Raw genomic sequence first — 27,313 nt, 5'->3', positions numbered from 1 at the left:
TTTAAGCTCCCTCGTATTTTTATTTAGTTTTTTGTCTACATATATTTTTGACATAGACAGTGCATTCTACGTTTTTATTTTCCTTATTTCTTCATGAATGCATTCATAATACGTTTATGAGTTTAAATGTCCTCGATTACCTTTTTTTATTTTTGTATATCTATTTATATATGCACTTCTCCAAGAAATTAACGCACCACCACCTTAACAATGGGTAATTTTTGATGTCTCGGATTTCCTAAATCTGTTTTCCGATTTAAGTGATTTTTTAATATGTTAGAGCCTTATTTCTTAAAAATATCGCTGTAATAATATTGCTGCTAGACAGATAAATTGTCAAGGTACCGGGCGTACCAACTACCTATAAAACTGTGTTTTTTTTTTCAAAGTTCGCATCACACAGTGGAATTTTATAGCATCTATAAAATACTGAAATTGAAACCCAACTATAGCCCCATGTTTTCTTAATATTCTCTTTTTCAATTCATTCGCTTAATAAGCGTTGGATAGCAAATTCCAACATAATATGTTGGATAGTAAAAAAAGTTAGGTACTTAAAAAGTTAGTAACAACAAGTTTTTCATCAATACAGGGTGTTTTTAAATAAGTATGGAAAACGTTAAGCGGTAATTCTGCATAAAAAATAATGACAGTTTGCTTTATAAACATATGTCCGCAAATGCTTCGTTTCCGAAATAGGGGATGCTGAAATTTTTCTTACAAACTGTCGATTTATTTATTGCTCTAAAACTGGTTGTGATATGCAAATGAAATTTAATGGGTTTTAAGTGGTAGTTATTGCGTATTTTGACACACAATAAAGAATTTTATATTTGCCATTGGCGCACATACGGGTTATATTACCCGTATGCGCCCCAATGGGGAATTTTAAATCGTTAATTATCAAATCGTTAATCGTCAAAAAAGCGATATTAAATAATTTATGTCAGCGATGTTAAAAAACAGAATATTAAGAAAACATGGGGCTATAGTTGGGTTTTAATTTCAGTATTTTATAAATGCTAGAATATTCCACAGTGTGATGCAAATTTTGAGAAGAAAACACAGTTTTATTGGTAGTTGGTACATCCTGTATACAATAACAATTTACATATCTAACAACAATATTACAGCGATATTTTTAAAGAATAAGGCTACAACATATTAAAAAAAATCATTTAAATCGGACAACAGGTTTAGGAAATTCGAGACATCAAAAATGACACATTTTTAAGGTCGTGGTGCCTTCATTTCTTGGAGAGTGTACAGTTACGGTCACTAAATAGTTTACAGGCTTACGTATCTAGGAGCCGATTTTTTAAATCTTTACGTCGTTTAAACGCACCTTTTACGTCAAAGTGACGTTGCCAGTGGTGTACCTAGAATAGGTTGATAGTTAAAAAATCAAAATAATATATTTTACAAAATTTAACAAAATGGAAAGTATAGAAAGAAGTTTTTTTGAATAAAATGGATTATGGTCTTAGTAACGGAAATAAGGAAGTCTGGTTTTAAAATATCCATTTTATTTTAAATCTATTTTATATTAAATAATGATAAACAATGATAAATAATAAACAATAATTAATCTTTGGTGGAAGCCCCATTCGTGTCAATACAATTTTGCAGTGTTCTGTTCATAGATAGCACCAATCCCCTCATGTTATAGTCATCAAGCTCTTCCCATGCCTGCTCAATTGCTTCCCATAATTCAATTCTATTCCGTGGTCTCAGGTTTTTTTATTTAGTTTCTTTGTTAACTCAGCTCACACATTTTCGACGGGGTTAAAGTCTGCACTCCGGGAAGGCCACGGAAGAACATTAACATGAGTTTCTTTCAGTCATTCTAGAAAAATTCTACTCGTATGCACCGCACCGGGCAATTGCCATGTTGTAAGATGAAGTCGTTGTTGGGGAATCTCTGGATCACCGATCGCAACATTGTGTTCTCAAGAATATGTTTGTAATGTAATCCTGTAACTTCTCTTCTATATGATAACAGACGCCCGGGCCTTCAGCACTTATCCATCCCCATTACTTCACCGAGAATCCTCCACTATTTCTTAAATGATGCATATATTGTTCATCATACTCATTCAACTCTTACTCGACCATTTTTATATGACTGAAATACTTTTTCATCGGAAAATGCAACCCTAGACCAAAAATTCTCATCGCGGTTTATAAATTCATTACAAAATTCAACTCGTCTCCTCTTGTGATCCTGTCAAAAAAGGTTTCCTTGCAGCTGCACAATTTAACAGTACACTTGCTTTAATTCTTCTACGTGTAGTGCAAATATTGCCCGGAAACGCTGCCTCTTCTCTTGTTTTTTGAGCTGTGGCAAAAGGAGATTGTCTCAAATAATCTACTAACATCTCATCCTGTTACCTGTGGAGATCTTCAGCCCTCTTGAACCGCCTAACCGTGCTATAGAGTGAAAATTATCCCATCTTTGTTTGATCTTTCATATGCACATATGGCTCACGTTCAAATCTGCAGCAACTTGCCTTAGTGACCAACCTTCTTCGAGTTTGGCAATAATTGATCTTGCTTTTTGCGCATCATTCAAATGCATTCGAACCATTTTTGAGCAGTTTGATATCGTTTTATTTTATTTTTCCACACTCTAGAAATTTTTGACAAGCATTGACTTTTTGAAATTTTTTGACTTTGACATTTATCAAATCCGTACGACACTACAAGTTTACAGTATTACAATATAAAAATTAAGGTGTAAACTATTCAGTGATCGTAACTGTACCGGGTGTCCCAATAAGAATGGCTCTCGGCCATATCTCAGGAACCGTTTATAGTAGAGCTTTGAAATAAAAAATTTTATAACAAAAGTTGGCTCAGGAAAAGCCTGGAAATTATTTTCATAATTGTGGGTCCACCGCTAGAGGGCGTAATTGAATATCAAAAATAAAAAAATCTAAATTTTACAAAATTTTCCTAATAAAGGGGCACTGGAAATCCGATTATTGTATTCTTCATCAAATTCTGCGCATATTTGATTTAACAAGTTTAACTCTACCTTTGCAAATAAGAGGTGGGGGTGAGTGGGAACCTTGTTATGAAAAAATGGCTGTAAGTCCGGTTCTGCTAAATCAAATTTTGAAAACTGGGTCTTGTTGAAGACAGATCTTTTTCTTCAATGTAAGCGTGATAATTTTGAACCATCCTAATAAGTAATAAGCCAGCTGGGAGGCGTTATTTAATTTTTTTCAGAAATCTAGTTTTCTTTGGAAAATATTAAATACAAGTATGCATTTTTAATCATACTTTATAAAATTAGATTAAATTAGCAATAGAATAGCGAAAACCGCATGTCGATACCTTTTTTCTATCTCAAGATATCTCGAGAAACGTGTAAATTTTATACATAACTGTTACTATCACCGGTAAACTAAGTTAATGAAAAGTAGTGTGCTGTGGAAAAAAAAACAAAATAACATTTTCCAGATGTCAACGTATAAAAATATAATTAATTAAAACAACAATATAAAGAGAAGCAATACTATTAAAATTAAATATAACACAGAACAAAAAGAACTACTTAGTGACGACCTAAATATTCAAATTGTTGCCCATCATACACTACTCTAGAATACATTATCCAGAGAATACTAAACGCCATTCAAAGCATATCCAGAGCAGAAATTGAGACTGCTGTTCAATCTACTCTTGAAAGAGTAAATGTTTGCAACGAAAATGATGGGCAAAAATTTGAACGTTTATGTCATCACTAAATAGTTGTTTTTATTTCTTTGTAATAGGGCTTTTCAACGCTTCTCATTTGTTTCGAGCCTCTGTCATATGCCGTATAATCCGTGTATAATATTAATATACGAGATATGAACGAGGCTCGAAACAAATGAGAAGCGTTGAAAAGACCTAATATACGTTGAGAGCTGGAAAATGTTTCTTTGTTGTTTCCATAGCACACTACTTTTAATGAATTATTTCGTTTACCGGTGACAGTAACAGTCATGTTTTTAAATTTACACGTTTTGTAAGATATCTCGAGATAGAAAAAAGGTATTAACATGCGGTTTTCGCTATTCTGTTGCTAATTTTGTCTAATTTTGTAATATGGTATTAAAAATGCATGTTTGTATTTAATATTTTCCAAGGAACACTAGATTTCTGAAAAAAATTAAATAACGCATTCTAGCTGGCATATTACTCAGTAAGTTGGTTCGAAATCATAACTTTTACATTGATGAAAAAGATCTATCTTCAACAAGACCAAGTTTGCAAAATTTGATTAAGCAGAACCGGACTCACAGTCTGTTTTTCATAACAAGGTTCCCACTCACCCCCACCTCCTATTTCCAAAGGTAGACCTAAACTTGTTAAATCAAGTATGCGTAGAATTTTATGAAGAATACGACGATCGGATTTCCAGTGCCCCTTCATTAGGAAAATTTTGTAAAATTTGGATTTTTTAATTTTTGATATTCAATTACGCCCTCTAGCGGTGGTCCCACAATTATGAAAATAATTTCCAGGCTTTTCCTGAGGCAACTTTTGTTATAAAATTTTTTATTTCAAAGCTCTACTATAAACGGTTCCTGAGATATAGCTGAGAGCCATTCTTATTGGGACACCCGGTACATACAAAAAGGAAAAATTGAAATATAATGTAAATACCTATTCTATCTGTTGTGTTTAAGGTAGGTATGCCTCACCATATAGGCTTACTAACAGCTTCCGCCATTCTGGATACCTTATCGAACAATGATTACGTCAATATATTAAATTATACAGTATATACGAACTATACTATCCCATGTTTTGACAATATGCTTGTACAAGCTACAGAAGAGAATATAAGAATTTTCAAAGATGTTGTTGAAAAATTACAACCCGAGGGAAAGACACAGGTCACCCAAGCCTTGGAGGTCGCATTCAAGCTACTAGCTTCAGTAAGTTTTTAATAGTATGTTGTTAATTTAGTCTAGTCGCAACGTAGGGGATCCCGCGGGAAATTCTAGCTCGCCGTGATTCGATGGTGGTATTATAGGTTTTTTGGGTCGCTGAATCCAATGGAAGTGGTCTGGAAGCAAAATTTTGCCCGTTTAATTGTTATTAACCTACCTAACATATGCAGCGGAGACAAGGACCGATACAAGAAAGACGAAACAACAAATCAACAATATCGAAATGAAAGTATTAAGATCAATAATAGCGGGCATATCATTAAGAGACAGACAAAGCAACAGAAGTATACGAGAACGATGCAAAATTCAAAATATTAAAAGGTGGATAAAAACAAGAAAGAAAAACTGGAACGAACTGTAAACCGAATGGAACCAGATAGATTAGCGAACATCTGTAAAAATAACAAGCCGTATTGCAGAAGACTCGTTGGAAGGCCGCCGAAAAGGTGGAAACACAATGTACAGTCAACAACAACTGAAACAGAATAAGAGGCAGACAAACAGGAGTGATCCTAGTCGCGCGAAGAAGAAGAAGAAGAAGAAGAATTGTTATTAAAAAATTATGGTTAAATTAGGTATTTTTCAGGTATTATTAGAAGCCCTGTAAAGAAATTGGTAGTGTTAAGGTCTTCTCTGGTGTATTTTTGGTCGCTGAATCGAATGCGACTAGTCGCGGTTACTCAAAATATGTTCTTATTTTGTTAATAACAAAATAATTCTTTATTTGCCAAAAAGCTCTAAAGAATGCGCTATCTACAGCAAGTTTGTAGTCTTTTTCATAGTATTTTTATACGTTAAATCGATGGCCACTAGTCGTGATAGTTTAAACCACGTTCCGACTTTGTTATTAATAAATTATTGCAAATATAACTGTTTGTAGCACGTTTACTCACGGTTTTGCTCTAAATTTAAAAAAACCACTTGGATTGACATGAAATTCGGCATACACGCATGTCAAAGAAAAAAAGTAATATTGTACCGATGTGTGCTTTTACCCTGGGGGTGAGTTTCACCCTTTTTCGGGGGTGAAAAAAGATTCCTTTAAAATAAGTCCGGAAGTAAATAAACTCATTAGTTCTAAGCAAATTTAGTTATATAGAGTTTTTTCACTAAGTCAATACTTTTCGAGTTATTTGCGAGTGAATATGCTCATTTTTCAACAAATAAAAAACACGTTTTTAGACGGTTTTTCGCCAATAACTCAAAAAGTAAATAATTTTTCAAAAAAAATTTTCTTAGCAAAAATATAGACTACAAAAAAGTGAAAAAATTGTGCATGTATGAGGTCCCTAGATCCTGGAGTAGCGGAGTTGTAGCTAATGAACAATAGATTCATATTCGTCAAATTCCAAATCTAATTTTTCAACGTACAATTACCAAAATATGAAGCACTTTTTGAGGAAAACTCATTACAACTTTTTTAAAGTGAAAAAAACTTTATTTGTGTATTTTAAATAATCAAAAATATGCAAATTACGCACAAAATAAAGTTGGTCTCTTTTTTTTTTGGTAAAAAAATCGGGAAAGTAACCCCTTAATTAGCATGTCCATTGAAATTAATAGTTACAGCTTCACAAGTTCATTTACTTATATTGTATTTATATGATCTTTAATTTTCGTCGGTTGCAAATTTAGAAACACCAAATCTTTACCAATTTTTGTCTTACAGGAAAAAATCCATAATATTCAAAAAAGCAAAGCCTACATTATTTTACTCTTTGAGATTTTTGGTATGACTAACAATTTTTAAGTAATTTTGAAAAAATTTATCAAATCGCTTTAATTATCAAATTTATTATAAAAAATTTATAAAAAAAATATATAAAAAATTTTCTTTTAAAATTACGAATTAAAAAAAATTTACTTTAAAACCAAATTTTTCCAAAAATAACACTTTTGAAAAGATTAAACTTACAGATCATATAAATCCAACATAAATAAATCAATTTGTGAAGCGGCAACGATTAATTTCATTTGAGATGCTAATTAGGAGGTGATTTTCTCGATTTTCTTTTACCAAAAAAAAAAGGAACCACATTTATTTTGAGCGTAACTCTCTTATTTTTGATAAAATAGATACTTTTTGAAAAACAAGAATAAAGTTTTTTTAAACTTTAAAATAGTTGTAATGAGTTTTCCTCAAAAAGTGCTTCATTTTGGTTATTGTATATTGAAATATTAGATTTGGAACTTGACGAATATGAACCTGTTTTTCATTAGCTACAACTCTGCTTCTCCTGATACATACACAATTTTCACTTTTTTATAGTCTATATTTTTGCTAAGAAAATTTTTTTTGAAAAAATATTTACTTTTTGAGTTATTGGCGAAAAACTGTCTAAACACGAGTTTTTTTGTTGAAAAATGAACATATTATTCACTCGCAAAGAACTCGAAAAGTATTGACTCAGTGAAAAAACTCTATAGAACAAAAGTTGCTTTGAACTAATCAGTTTATTTACTTCCGGACTTATTTTGAAGGTATCTTTTTTACCCCCGAAAAGGGGTGAAAGTCACCCCCAGGGTAAAAGCACACATCGGTACAATATCACTTTTTTTCTTTGACACGTTAACTACGTGTATGCCGAATTTCATGGCAATCCAAGTGGTTTTTTAAAATTTAGAGCAAAAACCGTGAGTAAATGTGCTACAAACAGTTATATTTGCAATAATTTATTAATAACAAAGTCGAAACATGATTTAAACTATCACGACTAGTGGCAATCGATTTAGCGTATAAAAATAACATGAAAAAGACTACAAACTTGCTGTAGATAGCTTATTATTTCGAGCTTTTCGGCAAATAAACAATTATTTTGTTATTAACAAAATAAGAACATATTTTGAGTAATCTCGACTAGTCGCATTCGATTCACCGACCAAAAATACACCAGAAAGAACCTTAACACTATCAATTTCTTTACAGGGCTTCTAATAATACCTGAAACATACCAAATTTTACCATAATTTGTTGATAACAATTAAACGGGCAATATTTGGGCTTTCAGACCACTTCCATTGGATTCAGCGACCCAAAAAACCTAGAATTCCCCACGGAACCCCTTAAGTTGCGATTAGACTAATTTTCTTTATATTGAAATTCTATTGATTGACCATGGAAGGTCACGCCATTTTTTTACATAAACCTTATATTTGGATATCAGATACCTAACAACTTTTTGTGACCAAAAAAGGTAAGTAAATGTTTTTGGATTTTTGGACCCATTTTCTACCAGAATTTCGATAAATATATTTTTTCATAAATATAACTGCAGGTGACAATGGAATGAATCTTAATAAACGTAAAAATATGTTTTTATTAACTTTTTTTATAAACATAAGAAAAACGCTGTGACCATATGGTCACACAGGGAGCTTACGTACCTATATATACATTAAGAATTTACTACTGTCACAGTCAGTGCTTCTTCCAATGTAAAACTAGGTCTAAAAATAAAAAACAGAAAACCTATCATTTATCACATATCCCTATGTTCCCGTACGGTCACGAACAAATATTAGCAGCTCTGCCACATTTGATACAATACTTTTGTAATAAATGGTATAAATATGGCTTAAATAAATTCCTCTACTTATTATTTTTACAAAAATATTTTTAATATCTTCAAAAATAATATTAAAAAATATTACTTACTCAAAGCGAACGTCATTTTGATCCTTTTTCGTTGGAACATCACCAAATAATAACTATAACACGACCTTGCTAGCAAAGATATCAGGTACTGAGTGTATCATTCGTTAAGTAGATGTCTCTAGTCTGCGTGGTTGTGTTGCTAGTTGCATGTATCGCTGTATCTGTATCTGTTAAATGTTGTATATTTAAGAAGAGCCATTTAGTGTGACCATACGGATACGCTAGCAAAAAACGGGTCTTAAGGTCGATTCACAGACATCCGTGACGTGACCGTAATAGGACAGTACTGTATCAGTGTTTCGCCGGACCGAGATTTCACACAGCACAGTGCCGTGACGTGGAAGTTACCAGAATGGAGGTATTTTCCGATTTTCCTGCGGTTAGTTCTTAGATGAAAAAGGAAAACAGGAAAAGGAAACAGACATTACAAATAAACGCTTGTGGGTCCATAAAGCTTTGAAGAAAAGAGCAACGGAAGGGACATTCTTTATTCTACACACAACCAAACTTATATGGAATCATCTAATATTTTTTATAGACCAGGACGCATTTGTAAAACTATTAGTACATTTGGACGTTGAGAGGTGACTCAAATTTTTTTGCAGAAATTTCTTGAAAATAACTCAAATAATAATATTTGAGTTATCCTCCCTCTCAAAAAGGTCCGGAACATTGTCAAAATATCAAAAAATGAAGGAAAAATGCGATTTTATTCTTTGTTTTTTGATTATAACTTTAAAAGTATTCATTTTCGAGAAAAGTTGTACTAATATAAAAGTTGCGTAATTAAATTTCCTACAATATAGAATTAGTTAAATATTTAAAAAATAGTCACCCTTGTTGCAAAATTGCAATCGTTGCGAAAAAACCATACAAAAACAAGTATTCGCATTTTACGTTCTTCAACCATTTATGCTACACTTAGGATCTTCATATTTCACCCACAAAAACTTTATGATACAGTAAAATAGTACGGTAAATTTCATTAAGATCGGTTCAATAGATTTTGCAAAATAAATTTCGCAATCCAGCTTTCGCAAAAAAAATTCATTTTTTCAAAATGTTACAGGACTGAAAATAAAGCAGATAGCAAGTTGAATTTTTTTTGCTTATAGAAATGTACTGTACCTTTCATTTGCAATTTTGAAGAATTAAAATCGATTAACACCACGGCGTCAGGAATTTTTCTAAATAAACATTAATTATTGGTGCTACGCGCAGGACAGTGGATAGTTTGCTCTGATTGGTCATTCCAATGACCTTTGATAATGATTGATACATTTTAATTTTTATTACATTTCGATGTAAATAAATAAATTTGTTTATTGCAAAATAAAAACACATACTCTATCCTTTGAAATAACACTTTTATTAGCAAAAACTTTCTTTGTTCATATATTTTAACTTAGAGAATAACAGTTTATTATTTTTAAATATATGCAATTGTTTAAACAATATTTCACAAACAATAATAAAATTAGTTTGATTTTTGTGGAATTAAAATATTAAAATACAGCAAACTATAGAGTAAGAAAATAATATATTAGATAAAGATTGGAAGAAATTTTGGTGGAAATCAACTTGTGTGAATCGAACACCGTTGTCCTGCGCTTAGCACCAAAAATTAATGTTTATTTAAAAAATTTCCTGACGCCGTGGTAATTAGTCGATTTTAATTTTGCAAAATTGCAAATGAAAGGTACAGTACATTTCTATAAGCAAAAAAAATTCAACTTGCTATCTGCTTTATTTTCGGTCCTGTAACATTTTGAAAAAATGAATTTTTTTTGCGAAAGCTGGATTGCGAAATTTATTTTGCAAAATCTATTAAACCGATCTTAATGAAATTTACCGTATTATTTTACTGTATCATAAAGTTTTTCTGGGTGAAATATGAAGGTCCTAAGTGTAGCATAAATGGTTGAAAAACGTAAAATGCCAATACTTGATTTTGTATGTTTTCTTCGCAATTATTGCTATTTTGCAACTAGGGTGACAATTTTTAAAATTTTAACCAATTCTATATTGTAGGAAATTTAATTACGCAACTTTTATATTAGTACAACTTTTCTCGGAAATGAATACTTTTAAAGTTATAATCAAAAAACGAAGAATAAAATCGAATTTTTCCTTCATTTTTTGCCATTTTGATTATTTAAACAATGTTCCGGACCTTTTTGACAGGGGGGATAACTCAAATATTATTATTTGATTTATTTTCAAGCAATTTCTGCAAAAAAATTTGAGTCACCTCTCAACGTCCATCTCAAAACAGATGCGCCCTGGATTATAACTAAAAGTTATAGAACCAAATCAACATACCTGCGAGCCAGTAAAGTTAGTTGGATGAAAATTAAAGGATTTTTTTACCGATCATAATTCCTCCCCAGAACATGACCCTTCACCTTTTATATTTGTGAACAAATCTGTCAGTTTCCTTCCTTGCTTGTCTTCCTCGCGCTCTAAGTACACGAATTCGTTAATCATCAGATTTTACACAACCTACTTTCGTTTGAAAATAGCACGCTTTTCCAACTTACAATGTTCCAGTTTTGGTGTTGAAGACACCAATTTACGTGATCAGTCTTATGCTGCCTGGTTAACTCGGGATCCCATAAATTTCTCCTGCTATAAAATATAATCCTTGGGCACGGCAACTCTTCTTATCGTTTCAACTAACATACTTATCTATAGCTTCCAAAATCTACAGGATTCAAATACATAGTGATTCCATATAAAAGACGAGGGCATTTAGCACAAAATAAATAAATTTTTAAATACAGCATCTAGAGACTTGCAGTTTTTTGCATTATATTCAGGATGACGTCAGGAAAAAAGTCTACTACAGTCGAACCCGCTTATTAGAATACCTCTTAAAGGAATATCCCGGTTTAAGGAATAGAAATTTGAGGTCCCGAAACATTTATAGTAGCAAAAAATGATCGGTTATTAGAATATCCCCGTTATAGGAATACTTTTACTTGGCACAAAGGCTATCCCAATAAGCGGGTTTGAGTGTATTCAGAAATGGGTGGAAATGCATAATTGCACTGTAAAGTGCATAAAATGCATCCAAAATTGCATAAATATAAAAATAAAATCAAAATCAGTATACTAAGGAACAAAATTTATTAGTTGGGGGGGTTTTTGGTGGCAATGGATACGATTACGCAATTAGAACAGACCCCCGGATCACCTGGTGCCCAAGGTCAGTGCAAGAGACGTCATCTTCTGGAGTTTCGATGGTTTTCGGCATTAAATCGATGCAAACGGATTACTCACGAGTTTTAGGGGTCACTAAATACTAATATACCATCAGAATGGACCCCCCGGAGTACCTGGTGCCCAGGGTCGCTATACTAAGGCACGTCATCTTCTGGAGTTTCGAGGGATTTCGGCACTAAATTGATGCAACTGGACTATTCGGGGATTTTTGAGGTGGTTAAACACGAATATGCTGTCCGAACAGACCTCTGGATCACCTGGTGCCCAAGGTCACTGCAAGGGACGTCATCTTCTGGACTTTCGAGGGCTTTCGGTATTAAATTATTCGGGGGTTTTTGAGGTTGCCAAAAACGAATATGCCATCAGAATAGACCGGATTACCTGGTGCCCAAGGTCACTGCAAGGGACGTCATCTTCGGGAGTTTCGAGTGCTTTCGGTATGAAATTGATGCAAACGGATTACTTACGGATTTCTGGGGTACACACGAATATGCCATCAGAATATTGAATTCATTCCGGAGTACCTAGTGCCCAGGATCGCTACTAAGGCACGTAATGTTCTGGAGTTTAGAGTGTTTTCGACAATAAATTGATGTAAACGGATTACTCACGGGTTTTTGGGGTCGATAAACACGAATATGATATCAGAACTGAACTCCGGAGTACTTGGTGCCCAGGATCGCTGCTAGGGCACGCCATCTTCTGGGGTTTTCGAGGGTTTTCGGCATTTAATTGATGCAAATGGATTACCGGAGGCTTTATGGGTTCGCTAGACACTAATATGCCATCAGAATTGACCTCCCGATTACCTGGTGCCCAGGGCCGCTTCTAAGGCACGTCATCTTCTGGGGTTTCGAGGGTTTTCGGTATTTAATTGATGCAAATGGATTACTGGAGGGTTTTTGAAGTCGTTTAACACGCATATGCCGTCAGAACCGACCCTATGTGCACCTGGAGCCCAATGTCACTGCAAGGGACGTCATCTTCCGAAGATTCGACGGATTTCGGTATTAAATTGATCAAACGGATTACTTACGGGTTTTAGGGGTCGCTTAATAGAAATATGCCATCATAATTGAGCTTAGGAATACCTGGTGCCCAGGGTCGCTACTAGGGCACGTCATCCTCAGGGGTTTCGAGCGCTTTCGGCATTTAATTGATGCAAATGCATTACTGGCGGGTTTTTGAGGTCGCTAAACATGAATATGCCATCACAACCAACCTCCTGTGCACCTGGTGCCCAAGGTCACTACAAGGGGCGTCATCTTCTAAAGTTTTAAGGAATTTTGGCATCAAATTGATGAAAATAAACCCCAGATACCCATGAGTATTCAGTTTTCATCAATTTAGTACCGAAAACACTCGAAACTCCAGAAGATGACCTGCGTTAGGTACCAGATTTGAGTAATCCGTGTGCACTAATTTAGTACCGAAAACTATCGAAACTACAGAAGATAACGTACCTTAGGCACCAGGTGCTCCGGTGTCTGTTCTGATGGCGTATTTATCTTCAGAAACCCCAAAAACCCATGAGTAATCCATTTGCATTAATTAAGTACCGAAGACCCTCGAAACTCCAGAAGATGGCGTGCCTTAGGTACCAGGTGCTCTGGTGTCTCTTCTGATGACGCAATCGTGTTCAACAACTACAAAATCCGATTATTAAGTAATCCGTTTGCATCAATTGAATACTGAAAACCCTCGGAATTTCAGAAGATGACATGCCTTAGGTACCAGGTGCTCCGAGGGTGAGATCTGATGGCGTATTCACGTTCAGCTACCCCAAAAACCTATAAGTAATCCATTTTCATCAATTTAGTACCGAAAACTCTCGAAGCTCCAGAAGATTACGCCCCTAGCAATAACCTTGGGCACCACGTTCTCCGGGATTCGGTTCTGATGGCATATTCGTATTTAGCGACCTCAAGAACCCCTCAGTAATCCATTTGCATCAATTTAATGCCAAATTTCTCGAAACTCCAGAAGATGACGTCCCTTGCAGTGACCTTGGGCACCAGGTGCTCCGTGGGTCTGTTCTAATGGCATATTCGTGTTTAGCGACCTCAAAAACCCCCGAGTAATCCATTTGCATTAATTTTATGCTGAAAACCCTCAAAACTCCAGAAGATGACGTGCCCTAATAGCGATCCTTGTCACCAGATACTCCGGAGTTCAATTATGATATCATATTCGTGTTTAGCAACTCCAAAAACACGTAAGTAATCCATTTGCATCAATTTAATACCGAAAGCCCTCGAAACTCCAGAAGATGACGTCCCTTTCAGTGACCTTGGGCACCAGGTGATCCTAAGGTCTGTACTGATGGCATCTTCGTGTTTAACCACCTCAAAACTTCCCGAAAAGTCCAGTTCCATCAATTTAGTGCCGAAATCCCTCGAAACACCAGAAGATGACGTGCCTTAGTATAGCGACCCTGGGCACCAGGTACGCCGGAGGTCAATTCTGATGGTATATTAGTACTTAGTGACCCCTAAAACTCGTGGGTTATACGTTTGCATCGATTTAATGCCGAAAACCATCGAAACTCCAGAAGATGACGTCTCTCCAGACTCCAGAAGATGACGCAGTGACCTTGGGCACCAGGTGATCCGGGGATCAGTTCTGATCGGTGGGTGTAATTTCCTCACCAAAATAATCTTTTACCTGCGTTTGGAAGGGTATGCCATAATCCCACAGGTATTTTCCTCACCAAAATCGAAGTGATTATTTCAGGTAGATTTTACAAAAAGGCATTCAAGGGAATTATTTATCTACCTGCTCTAAGATTACAGTAGGTACCTATAATAATTAATGAGTTAATAATTATGGTATTTTATTTTTAGTCGCAATTGCAATTTTGGCATATTTAATATGCAATGGCATATTTAATAGAAAGTAATCGCGATAAACCTTTACTGCTATTTGAAAATTTTATTTTTTATTAAGTGAAAGTTTTATAAAATGAAAGTTTTAAAAAGTGAAGAAGTGTACTGGAGGTGTAATAAAACAATTTGTAGTGCGAAATTGTTTACTATTGGTGCAAATATTACAATTTCTAGAAGCAGCCTACAACATAATCATGTACCAGATCGTCAGTAGATAGATCGGAAAATTGTTTCTAACTCTTGTAAACGTTAAGCCGAAGAGAATATTACTGAAAAACCAGCAAAAATTATACGCCAAGAGCTTGCAGCCTGAAACAATTCTACGATTGATATAAGAAAAAATATACGTTAATAATAAATATACGTTAAATATATACGTTAAATATGCGTTATAAGTTACATAAGACAAAATATATAATTGTCGACAAAAAATGATGCCTGGTGGACTTCCTTCCAATATTGATAAGGTTCAATAAGGGGAAAAATATTCTCTCTATAAACTGTGTCAAAGGTAAGATAATAGTGAAACAAATGTAAGACTTTTAGCCACATTGAATTTTATATATTATATAGATGGCACATTTTCTTACTGTACCAGATATTATTTGCAATCTTTCACTATTCACGGGCTAATTAATGGGCATTGTATTTCTTTATTATACTGCTTACTGCCAAACAAAAAAAAAACATAAACTTACAAAAATCTTTTTATTTGTTAAAATCATAAATTCTTAAAGCTCTCAAAATTAAGTTTTTTCCTAGTAAAATTTTTATAGATTTTGAAAAAGCTATACATAACGAAATCATTCAAATATGTCCGAACACTGAAATACATGGTTGTAGATTTCACCTACTGCAAGCTTCTAGTATGTGGTATATAAAAATTCTGTCTCTTGATTTAACATCAGAATCAGAATATACGAATGATTGTGAAGTAGGCAAGTAAGTACTGGCAAGGTGTAAGAAGTCAGGACCTCGATTTTTGACCCTTCGCTTCGTTATCGATCATTCGCTATCTGTACACTAAACAGATACGAAGCGAATACGTTCGATAACGAAGCGAAGGGTCAAAAATCGAGGTCCTGTAAGTTTAAGTCTTATAAATTTCTGAGATTCTACTAAATATAGGTTTTCCACGTTCATTAAAACTTTTATAGGTCTGGATCCCGCGTATGAAAAAAAAAATTGATTAATAGCAAGCTGAAAATTTGTTAATAGCTTAAGGGTGTCTAGTCGGACAAACTTTGATATATGGGAACACTGAAACAGGGAAAGTTTTAATTGTGGAACAGGTTAAAAATTTGGAACGGTCAGACCACGAAAACGGCAAATGTATTTTGTCCGACAGAACAGACTTAAACTCTCCGAACAGAGATTAAACTCTCATGCAAAAATCAGACTGCTATTTATCACCAAATGGGCGTTTTAATGAGTGGAACATGTAGAATATGTCAAATGACAGGAATTATGACAGGTGATAAATAGCAGTCTGATTTTTGCATGAGAGTTTAATCTCTGTTCGGAGAGTTTAAGTTTGTTCTGTCGGACAAAATAAATGTGCCGTTTTCGTGGTTTGACCGTTCCAAATTTTTAACCTGTTCCACAATTAAAACTGCCCCTGTTCCAGTGTTCCCATATATCAAAGTTTGTCCGACTAGACACCCTTAAGCTATTAACAAATTTTCAGCTTGCTATTAATCAACTTTTTTTTCATACGCGGGATCCAGACCTATTAGAGCATTCCACATTGTTTTGATTGCAAGTAGTTAGGTACTACAAAGTGAAAGTGAAAAGAAATTTAAACTTTCTTAAACTTAAGTTGGTTTTTCCAGAAATTATAATCCCTTGCTCAGGGCCTTGTGTTTTTGTGCAGTATTTAAAAGTTCCATCAACTTAAATAATTGCTTCTAATTTACTTAAAAACGTAAAGTTGATTTTTTTTGAGTAAAATATCGTTTAGTAAGATATTTAATAAGTAAGTTGTTTAGTAAGATTTTAGAGTCCTATAGGTAAAATTGTATTAGTTACACATTTTTAAACCATTTTTGATTATAATTCATGTACGTCTCACTTTCCGCCCACACCGTACGTTTGCCCATATTTTTCTGTTTATTTCAACTGTAAGATAAGCTTTAATATTCTTCTTTCGTCTCCAATTTGTAAAATTTAGTTTGATCACTTAGTTAAGAAATTATAATAAATTAAAAAAAACCAATAGAATCCTTTATAAAAGGTATTTTGTAAGCACACATCATCAGTGCTTATCTAAAATGATTGGTCAACCAATCGAAAACTAGTTCTGTGATGTAGCCCTTTTTAGGGATTTTTAAATATATACCTTTTATAAAGGATTTTATTCGTTTTTTGTATTATATGGTATACAGCCTACAGGAAAGCTTTTTCCTTGTCGATTTTTATAATAAATTAATTCAAACGCGCGCAGCGTTGAACGCTTCTATAAAGTGCGCCAATGTTTGTGAGAAGGGTGACTTGAGCGTTCTAAATAAAAAAATTATAGAAGCTGTAGATTTAATATTAGACAAATCTTTGTATTCGGTTCTTTACGTAGAATTTTTAAGTCAGTTTTTTTCTAAAATTTATAATTTTCGTCGGCATTTAAAAAAACAATTCATTTCGCAGTTCATTTGTTTAATAAAAAGTGAAGCACCCACTTTTGGAGTACCTACTACTTTTTGATATGTTGTTTATTTAACATTTCTTAATGAAATTATAAGTTCTATCTTATTTGATTTTTTCCATAAGCAAAAACTCCATTGACTCCTCCATTATACGTTTTGCCTATTATATTATAATCTATTATTATAATGTAAGGAAATTAACGACTTTATATTCCGATTTCGAATTCTTTCATAATAAATATTCTTAAATTACATCTACCTTTTTATTTTATTACCTGAGTGAGTTGGTGAGGAAAATACCTGCCGGATTAATATGAACCTTTAAATTTGGTGAGGAAAATACCTGTCGGATTATATGTTTTTAATGGTTGGTGAGGAATTTACCTCCGCCCGTTCTGATGGCGTAATCGTATTCAGTGACGCCAAAAACACCCCGAATAATAAATTTTGTTCCTAAGTATACTGATTTTGACTTTATTTTTATCTTTATGCAATTTTGGATGCATTTTATGCACTTTACAGTGCAATTATGCATTTCCACCCATTTTTGAATAGTAGACTCCTGACGTCATTCTGAACATAATGCAAAAAACTGCAAGTCTCTAGGTGCTGTATTTAAAAATTTATTTATTCCTGTGTTTTTAGTGCTAAATGTCCTGGTCTATAAGTTTAGTTGAGTATATAATATAAAGAGTTGATGGACGATGGAAACAAGTTGTTTGAATATTTCAGAATATCTCAGAATTCGTTTATGTTGTTGCTGAGCAAACTAGAAGTATATCTAACTAAAAAACACACTGGAGAAAAGCTATCACACCAGCTTCCAGCCGTTCTAGCTTCACACTGGAAGCTAGAACGTCTTCCAATTATTTATCTCAAGTGTTCTGATAAACGAGTTAAGTAAACTCATGGAAATTTTTTAATTTTTTATACAAATAGTTAACATTATGATATTACAGGGTATCCCGAAAAGATTGGTTATAACTTATACCACAGATTCTGGGGTCAAAAATAATTTGATTGAACCTAACTTACATAAGTAGGTACAAATGTGCACATAAATAGCCCTAAAAAGTTACAGCCCTTTAAAGTTACAAAATGAAAGTCAATTTTTTCCAATATATCGAAAACTATTAGAGATTTTTTATTGAAAATGGACATGTGGCATTCTTATGGCAGGAATATCTAAACAAACTATAGTGAAATTTGTGCACCACATAAAAACTTTATGGGGGTTTTGTTCCCTTAAACCCCCTAAACTTTTGTGTATGTTCCTATTAAATCCAGATTTAGCCATACGGCTCACACTCTCTCTAAGGGGAAAATTGACTCATCACAGGATTGAGCTCTGGTGGGACTCTTTTAGTGTTATCGAGTCCTAGGTGCCTTGGTATGCAGGTGTATCTCACAAAAATTTTCATACACATCGAGCCGTTGCGTTCGTTGGTAAACGTTGGTAAAGTTTCGTAAAGATAATTTGATTGAACCTAACTTACATAAGTAGGTACAAATGTGCACATAAATAGCCCTAAAAAGTTACAGCCCTTTAAAGTTACAAAATGAAAGTCAATTTTTTCCAATATATCGAAAACTATTAGAGATTTTTTATTGAAAATGGACATGTGGCATTCTTATGGCAGGAATATCTAAACAAACTATAGTGAAATTTGTGCACCACATAAAAACTTTATGGGGGTTTTGTTCCCTTAAACCCCCTAAACTTTTGTGTATGTTCCTATTAAATCCAGATTTAGCCATACGGCTCACACTCTCTCTAAGGGGAAAATTGACTCATCACAGGATTGAGCTCTGGTGGGACTCTTTTAGTGTTATCGAGTCCTAGGTGCCTTGGTATGCAGGTGTATCTCACAAAAATTTTCATACACATCGAGCCGTTGCGTTCGTTGGTAAAGTTTCGTAAATATGTTCATTTAGACCCAGCGTTTTTATGCTTTCGAGGAGGTTCTTCGGAATGACTCCAGTAGTAGACATAATAATAGGTATCGTCGTTAATTTATTAACTAGTACGAGATCTGGTCTATTATGTGTCACTGTTTGATCGGTGAGTAGAGTGCGGTCCCAGTACAGCTTGTAGTTGTCATTCTCAAGTTGTCATACTCTCAGGGACGTATTGGTAATATGGGAGATGGTCCGCTTGGAGAAGTTCCAGCCTGATAGCCATCTCTTGATGAAGCATCTTTCCTACCGAGTCATGCCGTTCTTTGTATTCAGTTGCAGCAAATGCCTGACAATTAAATTATTATTGTAGTATTATTAGTTAAACACAGTGTTTTTAAAACTTTTTTGCTTCTTAGTACCTACTTTCTCGAAAAGCCAGTTTTTATCGAGATATTTTGAATATTTTTTAAATCCACCACATATTTGTATATGCTTAAGTACAAATATAGAGACCTGGTAATAATATGAAAATTTATTTATAATTTACATTTTTAGGTACATTTTGAACCATATTAAACAAGAAGCCACATCACAATAACAGGTGCCTTATCGAAAAAATACTGAGGCAAAAGAGTTTTAAAAATACTATGTTTAACTAATGGTACCGCAATAATAGTTTATTTGAAACGTACACAAACATTTGGGGGGTTTAAAGGAACAAAACCCCCATACAATTTTTATGTAAACATATTAAAAAATAAGCCGCTTCTTGATAAAAACTGGCTTATCTAAAAAATACTAAGAGGCAAAAAAGTTTTAAAAATATTGTGTTTAACTAATTGTACCACAATAATAATTTAATTGAAACGTACACAAAAGTTTAAGGGGGTTTAAGGGAACAAAACCTCATAAAATTTGTATGGGATGTATAAATTTCACTGTTGTCTTGTTTTAAGATTCTCCTGCCATATGAATGCCACATGTCCATTTTTAATAAAAAATCTCTAAGAGTTTTCGATATATGAAAAAAAAATCGATTTTCATTTTGTAACTTCAAAGGACTGTAACTTTTTTTGTATGCACTATTGTATATAGGTAAGTGAGGTTCAATCAACCTATTTTTGACCCCAGAATCTATGGTATAATTTATGATCAATCTTTTCGGGACATCCTGTGTAATGCGAAAAATATAAAAAACGCAATTTAAAAAATTCAAAAACAATATCTAAAAATAACTTTCATAACATAAAAGGATTTCTACTCCACTTTTGTTCAATATCCCATTTTTATATGCTGTGTCCATGTAATTAGAATTTGACAAATCAAAAAGAGCCGAACTTATACGCACTAATTCAATTAACATCTTATCTATACGGTACGGTCACGTCGAGAACACTGACATGACTGTCTGAATACTGTGCCGGGCGTGTGTGAGTTGGGCCGTTTATTTTCCCAGAAGAATATTTTTACGTTTCCGGTAGAATCACGTCCAATTCACGTTCACGGCACGGTCACCGATGTGTGCAAATCGACCTTAGTTAATTATTATCCACAATATAAATAAAACTGTTTATTTCATTTTGTTGAATTTAATGATAACTATTAATTGAATATTAATATTTACTAAGTGTGTGCTGGCGATCACCATGTTAAGGGATCTTACTAGGTTTCTTAATCTATTGCCATTATAATTTGATTGCTCAATAGGGCTAAGGTCGGGTGAGCCAGTAGGCCAGTACAGAACAGTGATATCGTCTGCTTCAAGGAAATCCGTAGTCGCTCTGCCTGTATGTGGAGGTGCATTATCATGCATGAAAACTCAATTTTTTCCCATTGCACGTCTATAGAACCTAACTACAGGTTCAAGAACCAAATCAACATACTTGCGAGCTAATAAAATCAGTTGGATGAAAAATAAAGCATTTTTTTCCCAGTCATAATGTCTTTCCAGAATATTACACTTCCTCCTTTACATCTGTGAACAGATCTGGCATTTTCCGTTTCAGGTTGCCTTCCTGGCCATCTAAATACACGAATTCGTTGGTTATCTGACTTTACACAAATATTATTATATATTGGTTACATCTGAAAATAGAACATTTTTCTAATTCCCAATGTTCCAGTTTTGGTGTTGAATACACCAATTTAACCTATCAATCTTGTGCTGCCTGGATAATTCTCGAACACGTAACTGTCTCCAGCTGTATACTCCTTGGACACAAACTCGTTTCAGCTCGTCTTGTTATCGCTTTAACTGAAACACCTACAGCTGTAGCTTCCAAAAGCTGCATTTGGACCTGCAGGTGACAAATTGTTGGATCTCTTCTAGCTGCTTTGACAATGAAACCATCTGATCGTGGCGAGCCGTTATTACGTTTTGGCCACTTTGCCTTGGCTCTATTTTTAAGCTTTCCTAATTCCTGATACCTATCATAGGTTCTTGACACAACGACTTGTGTTACGCCTACCTCTGCAGCTATGTCCCTCTGAGAGCATTACGTGCTACACAAGACCAATAATATTTCCCTTTACACGTCCGATAATCCTATATAAGGCATATTTTAACTCAAAAGTTAGTTAATTTATTTTCGTTTAATTTACAACGAAATCAAATAATCTATAACGTACTGAGCGGTTGTGCTTCGAAACCAATGTATAACTTTGAAATTCGGACAATTTTAAAGTTCTTCTTCTACCTCCTCTTTATAAGCAACTTACTCTTCTTTTTTAAGGATTGATATGGAAGGTTGTCCATCTTTTGCGCGGTCTATCGGGTCTTATTTCCCATGCCGGTGGCACCCAAGATCCCGACAGCCAAAATCCCGACAGCTAAAATCCCGACGGCAAAAATCCCGACACGCCAGAATCCCGACACGCTAAAATACCGACATACCAAAATCTTGACATGTCAAAATCCCGACATGCCACAATCATCGCATAAGTAAAAATCTCGATCACTACAAATGTTGAATAGTTATTGTTTCCTTTTCAAATGCAGTACCAATTCATATACCTATACTAAAATCACAATCAAGATGCACTAGAAATAAACAAACCAACAAACGTTGATTATTACAAGGAGTACTCCCTAATAATGATTTACAATGTATGTACGTTGTATAAATTCCAACTCATGATTTACAAAGTTTATATATTGTAAATCATGATTCGGGACTGCTCCTCATAACATTCAAGTGTCTTGGTTTGCAGTGGCGACGAGTGACTTTTTCTAAAGTGTTACCAAAACCAGATGAAAAAAATCTTATTTAAAAAAATGAAGATATGGCTAAATGTATATATAGCTTCAATAATATCATTTTGTATATCACTTGAAACTCTCGAAAAAACAGTTGATGTTTCTAGATGTTGGCAAAATTTTTAATCTTTTTTGGCAATTAATGTTAACAATTTCCTGTAATTGCCTCGATTGTTAGAGTCGTCGCCCTCAAAATGACCAAGAAACGCTAATTCTTGTTTGACCAAAAAACATACGGTATCTGTTATAAGTGTGCTAAGGATATACCTATTAATTTTTTTAACAAACTCATTATGTTTAACAATATTTGCTTTAAAAGCTTGGTTAAGAGAACTTTCGATTCTTGTTTTGCCAAACTGAATCAAATTGGGTATACACCTTACATGTAGGTAACGGAGAAATTTCATGTCTCCTTTTTAAAATTCTAAAACTATTTAAATCGTGAACCTGGTCCACCCATTTTTCTGTAGAAATCAGAAGACATGGCCAACAATACAGTATATTTTTCTTGCAACCATAATATAACCAAGGATTTTCACTGTACCAACTAAATTAAAATATTGAACTACTTTTGTTGATTCCTTTTTTAAATTGTTTAAAATAGGTCTTTCATTTTTAATCTCATTTTTTTCTTCAAAGTTATACAAGAAGAATTACTTTTCAAGTAGTTGATCGATTACGCAGCGACACTCATCCATGGTTAACTGCACGCACACTTTTTATAGGTACTGTAACCAAATTAAAATCTGGTAACAGGGCTACTGATACACCGGGTAACGCGCTTACACCGGCCGTCGCGTCGCTCCTTTAAAAATTTCAGACACTAGCCTGTCCCGAGAGACAACGAGTATATAACCATTGTAACCACAAATGAGACTGGTAACAGAGTATAATAAAGTGTAACTGAGTCACATAAACTCGCTAATATTTTCGTGTGTCTATGGGTAGTTGGCTATTTACTGAATTATGTAATATTATTAAAACATAATATAATAATTAATATATTTCTATTGGTAAAAATATTGGTAAAATGGAAATATTCATCGTCATAAAATATTTATTTGCAAGATTTTTAACTGTTACCAATGGTAACAGTGGTTACATGGACGCTTCGCCAGTGTTGGTTTGTTTATTTCTAGTGGATTTTGATTGTGATTTTAGTATCCAGTATTTAAATTGAAAAATTAATTACTTAATAATGGTATTAACTATTTTTAAAAGTTAATGACCCAATATAATAAGAAAAACTGGTATCGTTATCCATTTAAAACTGAATTATTTTAAAAAAATAATGCAAAAATTCTTCGCGAAGTAATCAGTTTTAATTTATTTCCAAATAGATGATGAATATTAGTTAAATATAAATAAATAAATTTCATGCTTGAAATAATACTGTAACGTAACAAAAATAGATAGATACTTTGTATTATAGTTTTGAAAATCTGGCGGGATTTTTGATTTGTCGGGATTTTGACCGTCGGGATTTTGGATGTCGGGATTTTGTCGTGTTGGGGTTTTGGCTTGTCGGGATTTTGGCGTGTCGGGCTTCTGGCGTGTCGAGATTTTGGCCGTCAGGATTTTGGCTGTCGAGATTTTGGTTGTCGGGATTTTGGGGTAGACCCAATATATGATTCACTTTTTATGCACATGTCACTATTGGCCTTACACTGGCTTTATAAATTCTTGACTTCATCTCAGTGTTACTATGTATATTGTTATTAAGGCATCCTGCCAGTCTATTTGCTTTTTGTACTTTGACTTCTTTTTCCAGGTCTCCGTAGCTGAACACTGTAATTCCAAAGTATTTTATTTCCATTACGTGTTCAATACATATGCCATCAATTTCAATTTTACATCTGATTGGCTCTTTACTGATTACTATTGTTTCACTTCTCTGAGATGAAATTGTCGTATTGAATTCTTTTGCTATTATGTTGATATATATATATATATATATATATATATATATATATATATATATATATATATATATATATATATATATATATAATATTCTTGAACTCCTAGTGAAGTGGAGCATAGAGCTTCAGTGAAAACGCGCCATCGGGTTCTAATTTCCGTTAAGGCCTTCAACTCATTTCAAGACTTTCCTTGACCTTTTATCTTGATTATGATGATTCTCCAAGTTTGTGCTGGGCGACCTCTTTTTCTTTTTTCTTGGGGATTCCACTCTAGCGCAGTCTTTGCAATACTGGAACTATCTTTTCGTAGTGTGTGACTGATCCAATCCCACTTTCTGGACTTTATTTCATTTTCTATTCTCCTTTGTTGGGTCAGGTGTAGCAGATCTTCGTTTCTGATGATGTTTGGCCAAATAATACGGACAATTCTTCGTAGGCATTTGTTAACAAAGACCTCCAATTTGTCTGTAAGGGTTTTTGTTACTTTCCAGGTTTCACATCCATAGAGTAGAACATACATGACATTTAACTGGAATATTCGGATCTTTGTCCTTGTAGTATATTCGCCAGATCTTCAAACAGGGTTGAGCATGCTGAATGCTTGTTGAGCTTTTCGTATCCTCATACGAATATCGTCTCCCTTACCTCCGTTTTCTGTTATGACACTTCCAAGATACGTAAAGTTTTCCACATTTTCAATCTGCATGTTGTCGATAGTAAAGAGCGTGTTATTTTATTGGCTTCAATGGGAAGTGTTTCCAATTGGTCAGCTACATCTTGGAACCTTTGGCCTAACAGGCAGATATCGTCGGCCTAATAATATTAACTTCTTTATTTGTGGTAATTTCTAGTGTTTCCAGTTCTAGCGCCCTTTGTTCTTCTACTGCATAGAGCTTTTTTAGATACCCATGTATCCTTTTCTACGTGTTTTGGTGCTATTAGTTCCTTTATCTCCATTCTTTGACTTCTTATAAACCGCCATATTTCCTTTTGCAGACCATAAAAATCATGTTCCATATTTTACTATAAAAATATTGCTTTAAAAACAGTCAAATATCATATATATATTTTCAGAATTACACCTGGTGTGTACTAATTCAATCCAATTTTAGTACAGAATAAGAAGAAATTGTACCGATGAGAATAGTAATTGCAACCAAGCAATAATGATTATTACTGATGGAATAAATGAGGACATTACCGACATAGTTACCAAATACAATCGTCTTCACAATGATACTAATATACCTGTTAGAATATTTGGATATTTGGTCGGAAAAGAAGTGACAAATCCCCAAGAAATGAAAGACACGTGCTGCGAAAACAGAGGTAAGTTTTCTAATGGAAACATCTTCTTCTTTCTCATTATCCGTAGTGAGGCGTCGGATGTAGGGTTCCGCCTCTTATCCATTTCTTCCATGCGCTTCTATTGTTGGCCAGGTTATTCATGTCTCTCCTTTCACTTATATCATGGATCTGGTCCATCCATGTCTTCATCGGCCTTCCCTTTTTTCTTTGGTTCCCCATTTTGGCTATATGTACCTTCTTTGTTAGTTTCTCTTGCTCCATTGGTTCTATGTGATCAAATCAGTTCAATTGTTTGTTTTCGATCTTCCTCATTATCGGTTCTTGCTCCAGCTCTCTCCTTATATCTTTATTTCTAAATTTTTAACTTCGTTACTACAGCTATTCTTCTCATTATTACATTCCATTCCATTAAATAGAATAGAATAGAATAGAAATATGCTTTATTGTCATGAAAAATTGTACAGTTTTATCGACAAAGCTTACAAAAAGTCAAGAAAACAAAACAATAACAATTCAATTTACTAAAATTACATAAATCGTCAGTATAAATTAAAAAAATAATAATAATGAAGTTAAACAGTTAATCAATTGCAAAATTTAAATATATTACAAATTGCATAGTCTACCTAGTAATTAAGTTTAAAAGTTAAGCTGCTGCATATGGCACCCAAATATAGATGAAAAATAATAATAAAAATACTACTTGTGCAAAGGATACTGTAATTTCTTAGTTATTGATTAAGAAAATCTTCTACTGCATAATATGGTCTTTCGGACAGGTAGGCTTTTGTCAGTTTACGGAATTTGGGGAAAGATGCTGCAGATTTAAGTTGTAGAGAGAGATGGTTGTAAAGTTTTTTTGCGGAATATAATATAGATTTCTTTACTAACTCAGATGACGGGGTCGGTAAATAGACGTCAAAGGTAGAATTTCTCGTGAAGTAGTCATGATTAGGTCTTGGTGGAAAGACATGTAGATGTTTACGAATTAAGCAAACAGCTTCTAAAATATATAAAGATGGAAGGGTTAAAATTCTGTGATCTTTGAAGTAACTTCTACAATGTGTTGTTCTTCTGAGGCCAAACAGATATCTTATTGCTCTTTTTTGTAATTTGAAAATAACATCGAATTGGGCAGCTGTACCAGAACCCCAAAAAGGAAGACCATAACGAAGATGTGACTTAAACAAAGAAAAATATGTTAATTTGGAAGATGCTAAATTGAGTTCATTCGAAACAGATCTTATAGCATAGCAAGCTGAAGATAGTTTTTTCCTTAATAAATTAATATGGAGGGACCATTTAAGGTTGCTGTCTAAAAAAATACCAAGAAATTTTACAGAATCAACGGTACTGATCTGGCTGTTACTAAGAGGTAAGGGTTGAAGAGCTCCTTTATACGATAATGCTACTGTTTTATCTACGTAAAACGAGAGTAAATTAGAGTCAAACCAGGTTTTTATTGTAAGTAGATCAGAAGTTATAATAGCATGAAGAGTTGCAATATTTGAGTTGCTCCAAGTGATACTGGTATCATCAGCAAAAAGGAAGATTTTTCCATCGATTTTTAAACTAGTG

General features: G+C 33.8%; 1 protein-coding gene across 1 annotated transcript in view; it reads left to right on the top strand.

The window, feature by feature from the left end:
* Positions 1–27,313, top strand: part of LOC114333091 (voltage-dependent calcium channel subunit alpha-2/delta-3) — a 174,388-nt gene that overhangs the window by 61,888 nt on the left and 85,187 nt on the right. Inside the window, exons 7-8 of the mRNA XM_028282924.2 lie at positions 4,684–4,931; positions 25,540–25,756. Of these exons, the coding sequence (XP_028138725.2) occupies positions 4,684–4,931; positions 25,540–25,756 (465 nt within the window). The remainder of the gene's footprint in view (positions 1–4,683; positions 4,932–25,539; positions 25,757–27,313) is intronic.

This window comes from Diabrotica virgifera, chromosome 10, assembly GCF_917563875.1.
Source record: "Diabrotica virgifera virgifera chromosome 10, PGI_DIABVI_V3a".
Classification (NCBI taxonomy): Eukaryota; Metazoa; Arthropoda; class Insecta; order Coleoptera; family Chrysomelidae; genus Diabrotica; species Diabrotica virgifera.
This window is presented reverse-complemented; position numbering and strand designations above follow the sequence as displayed.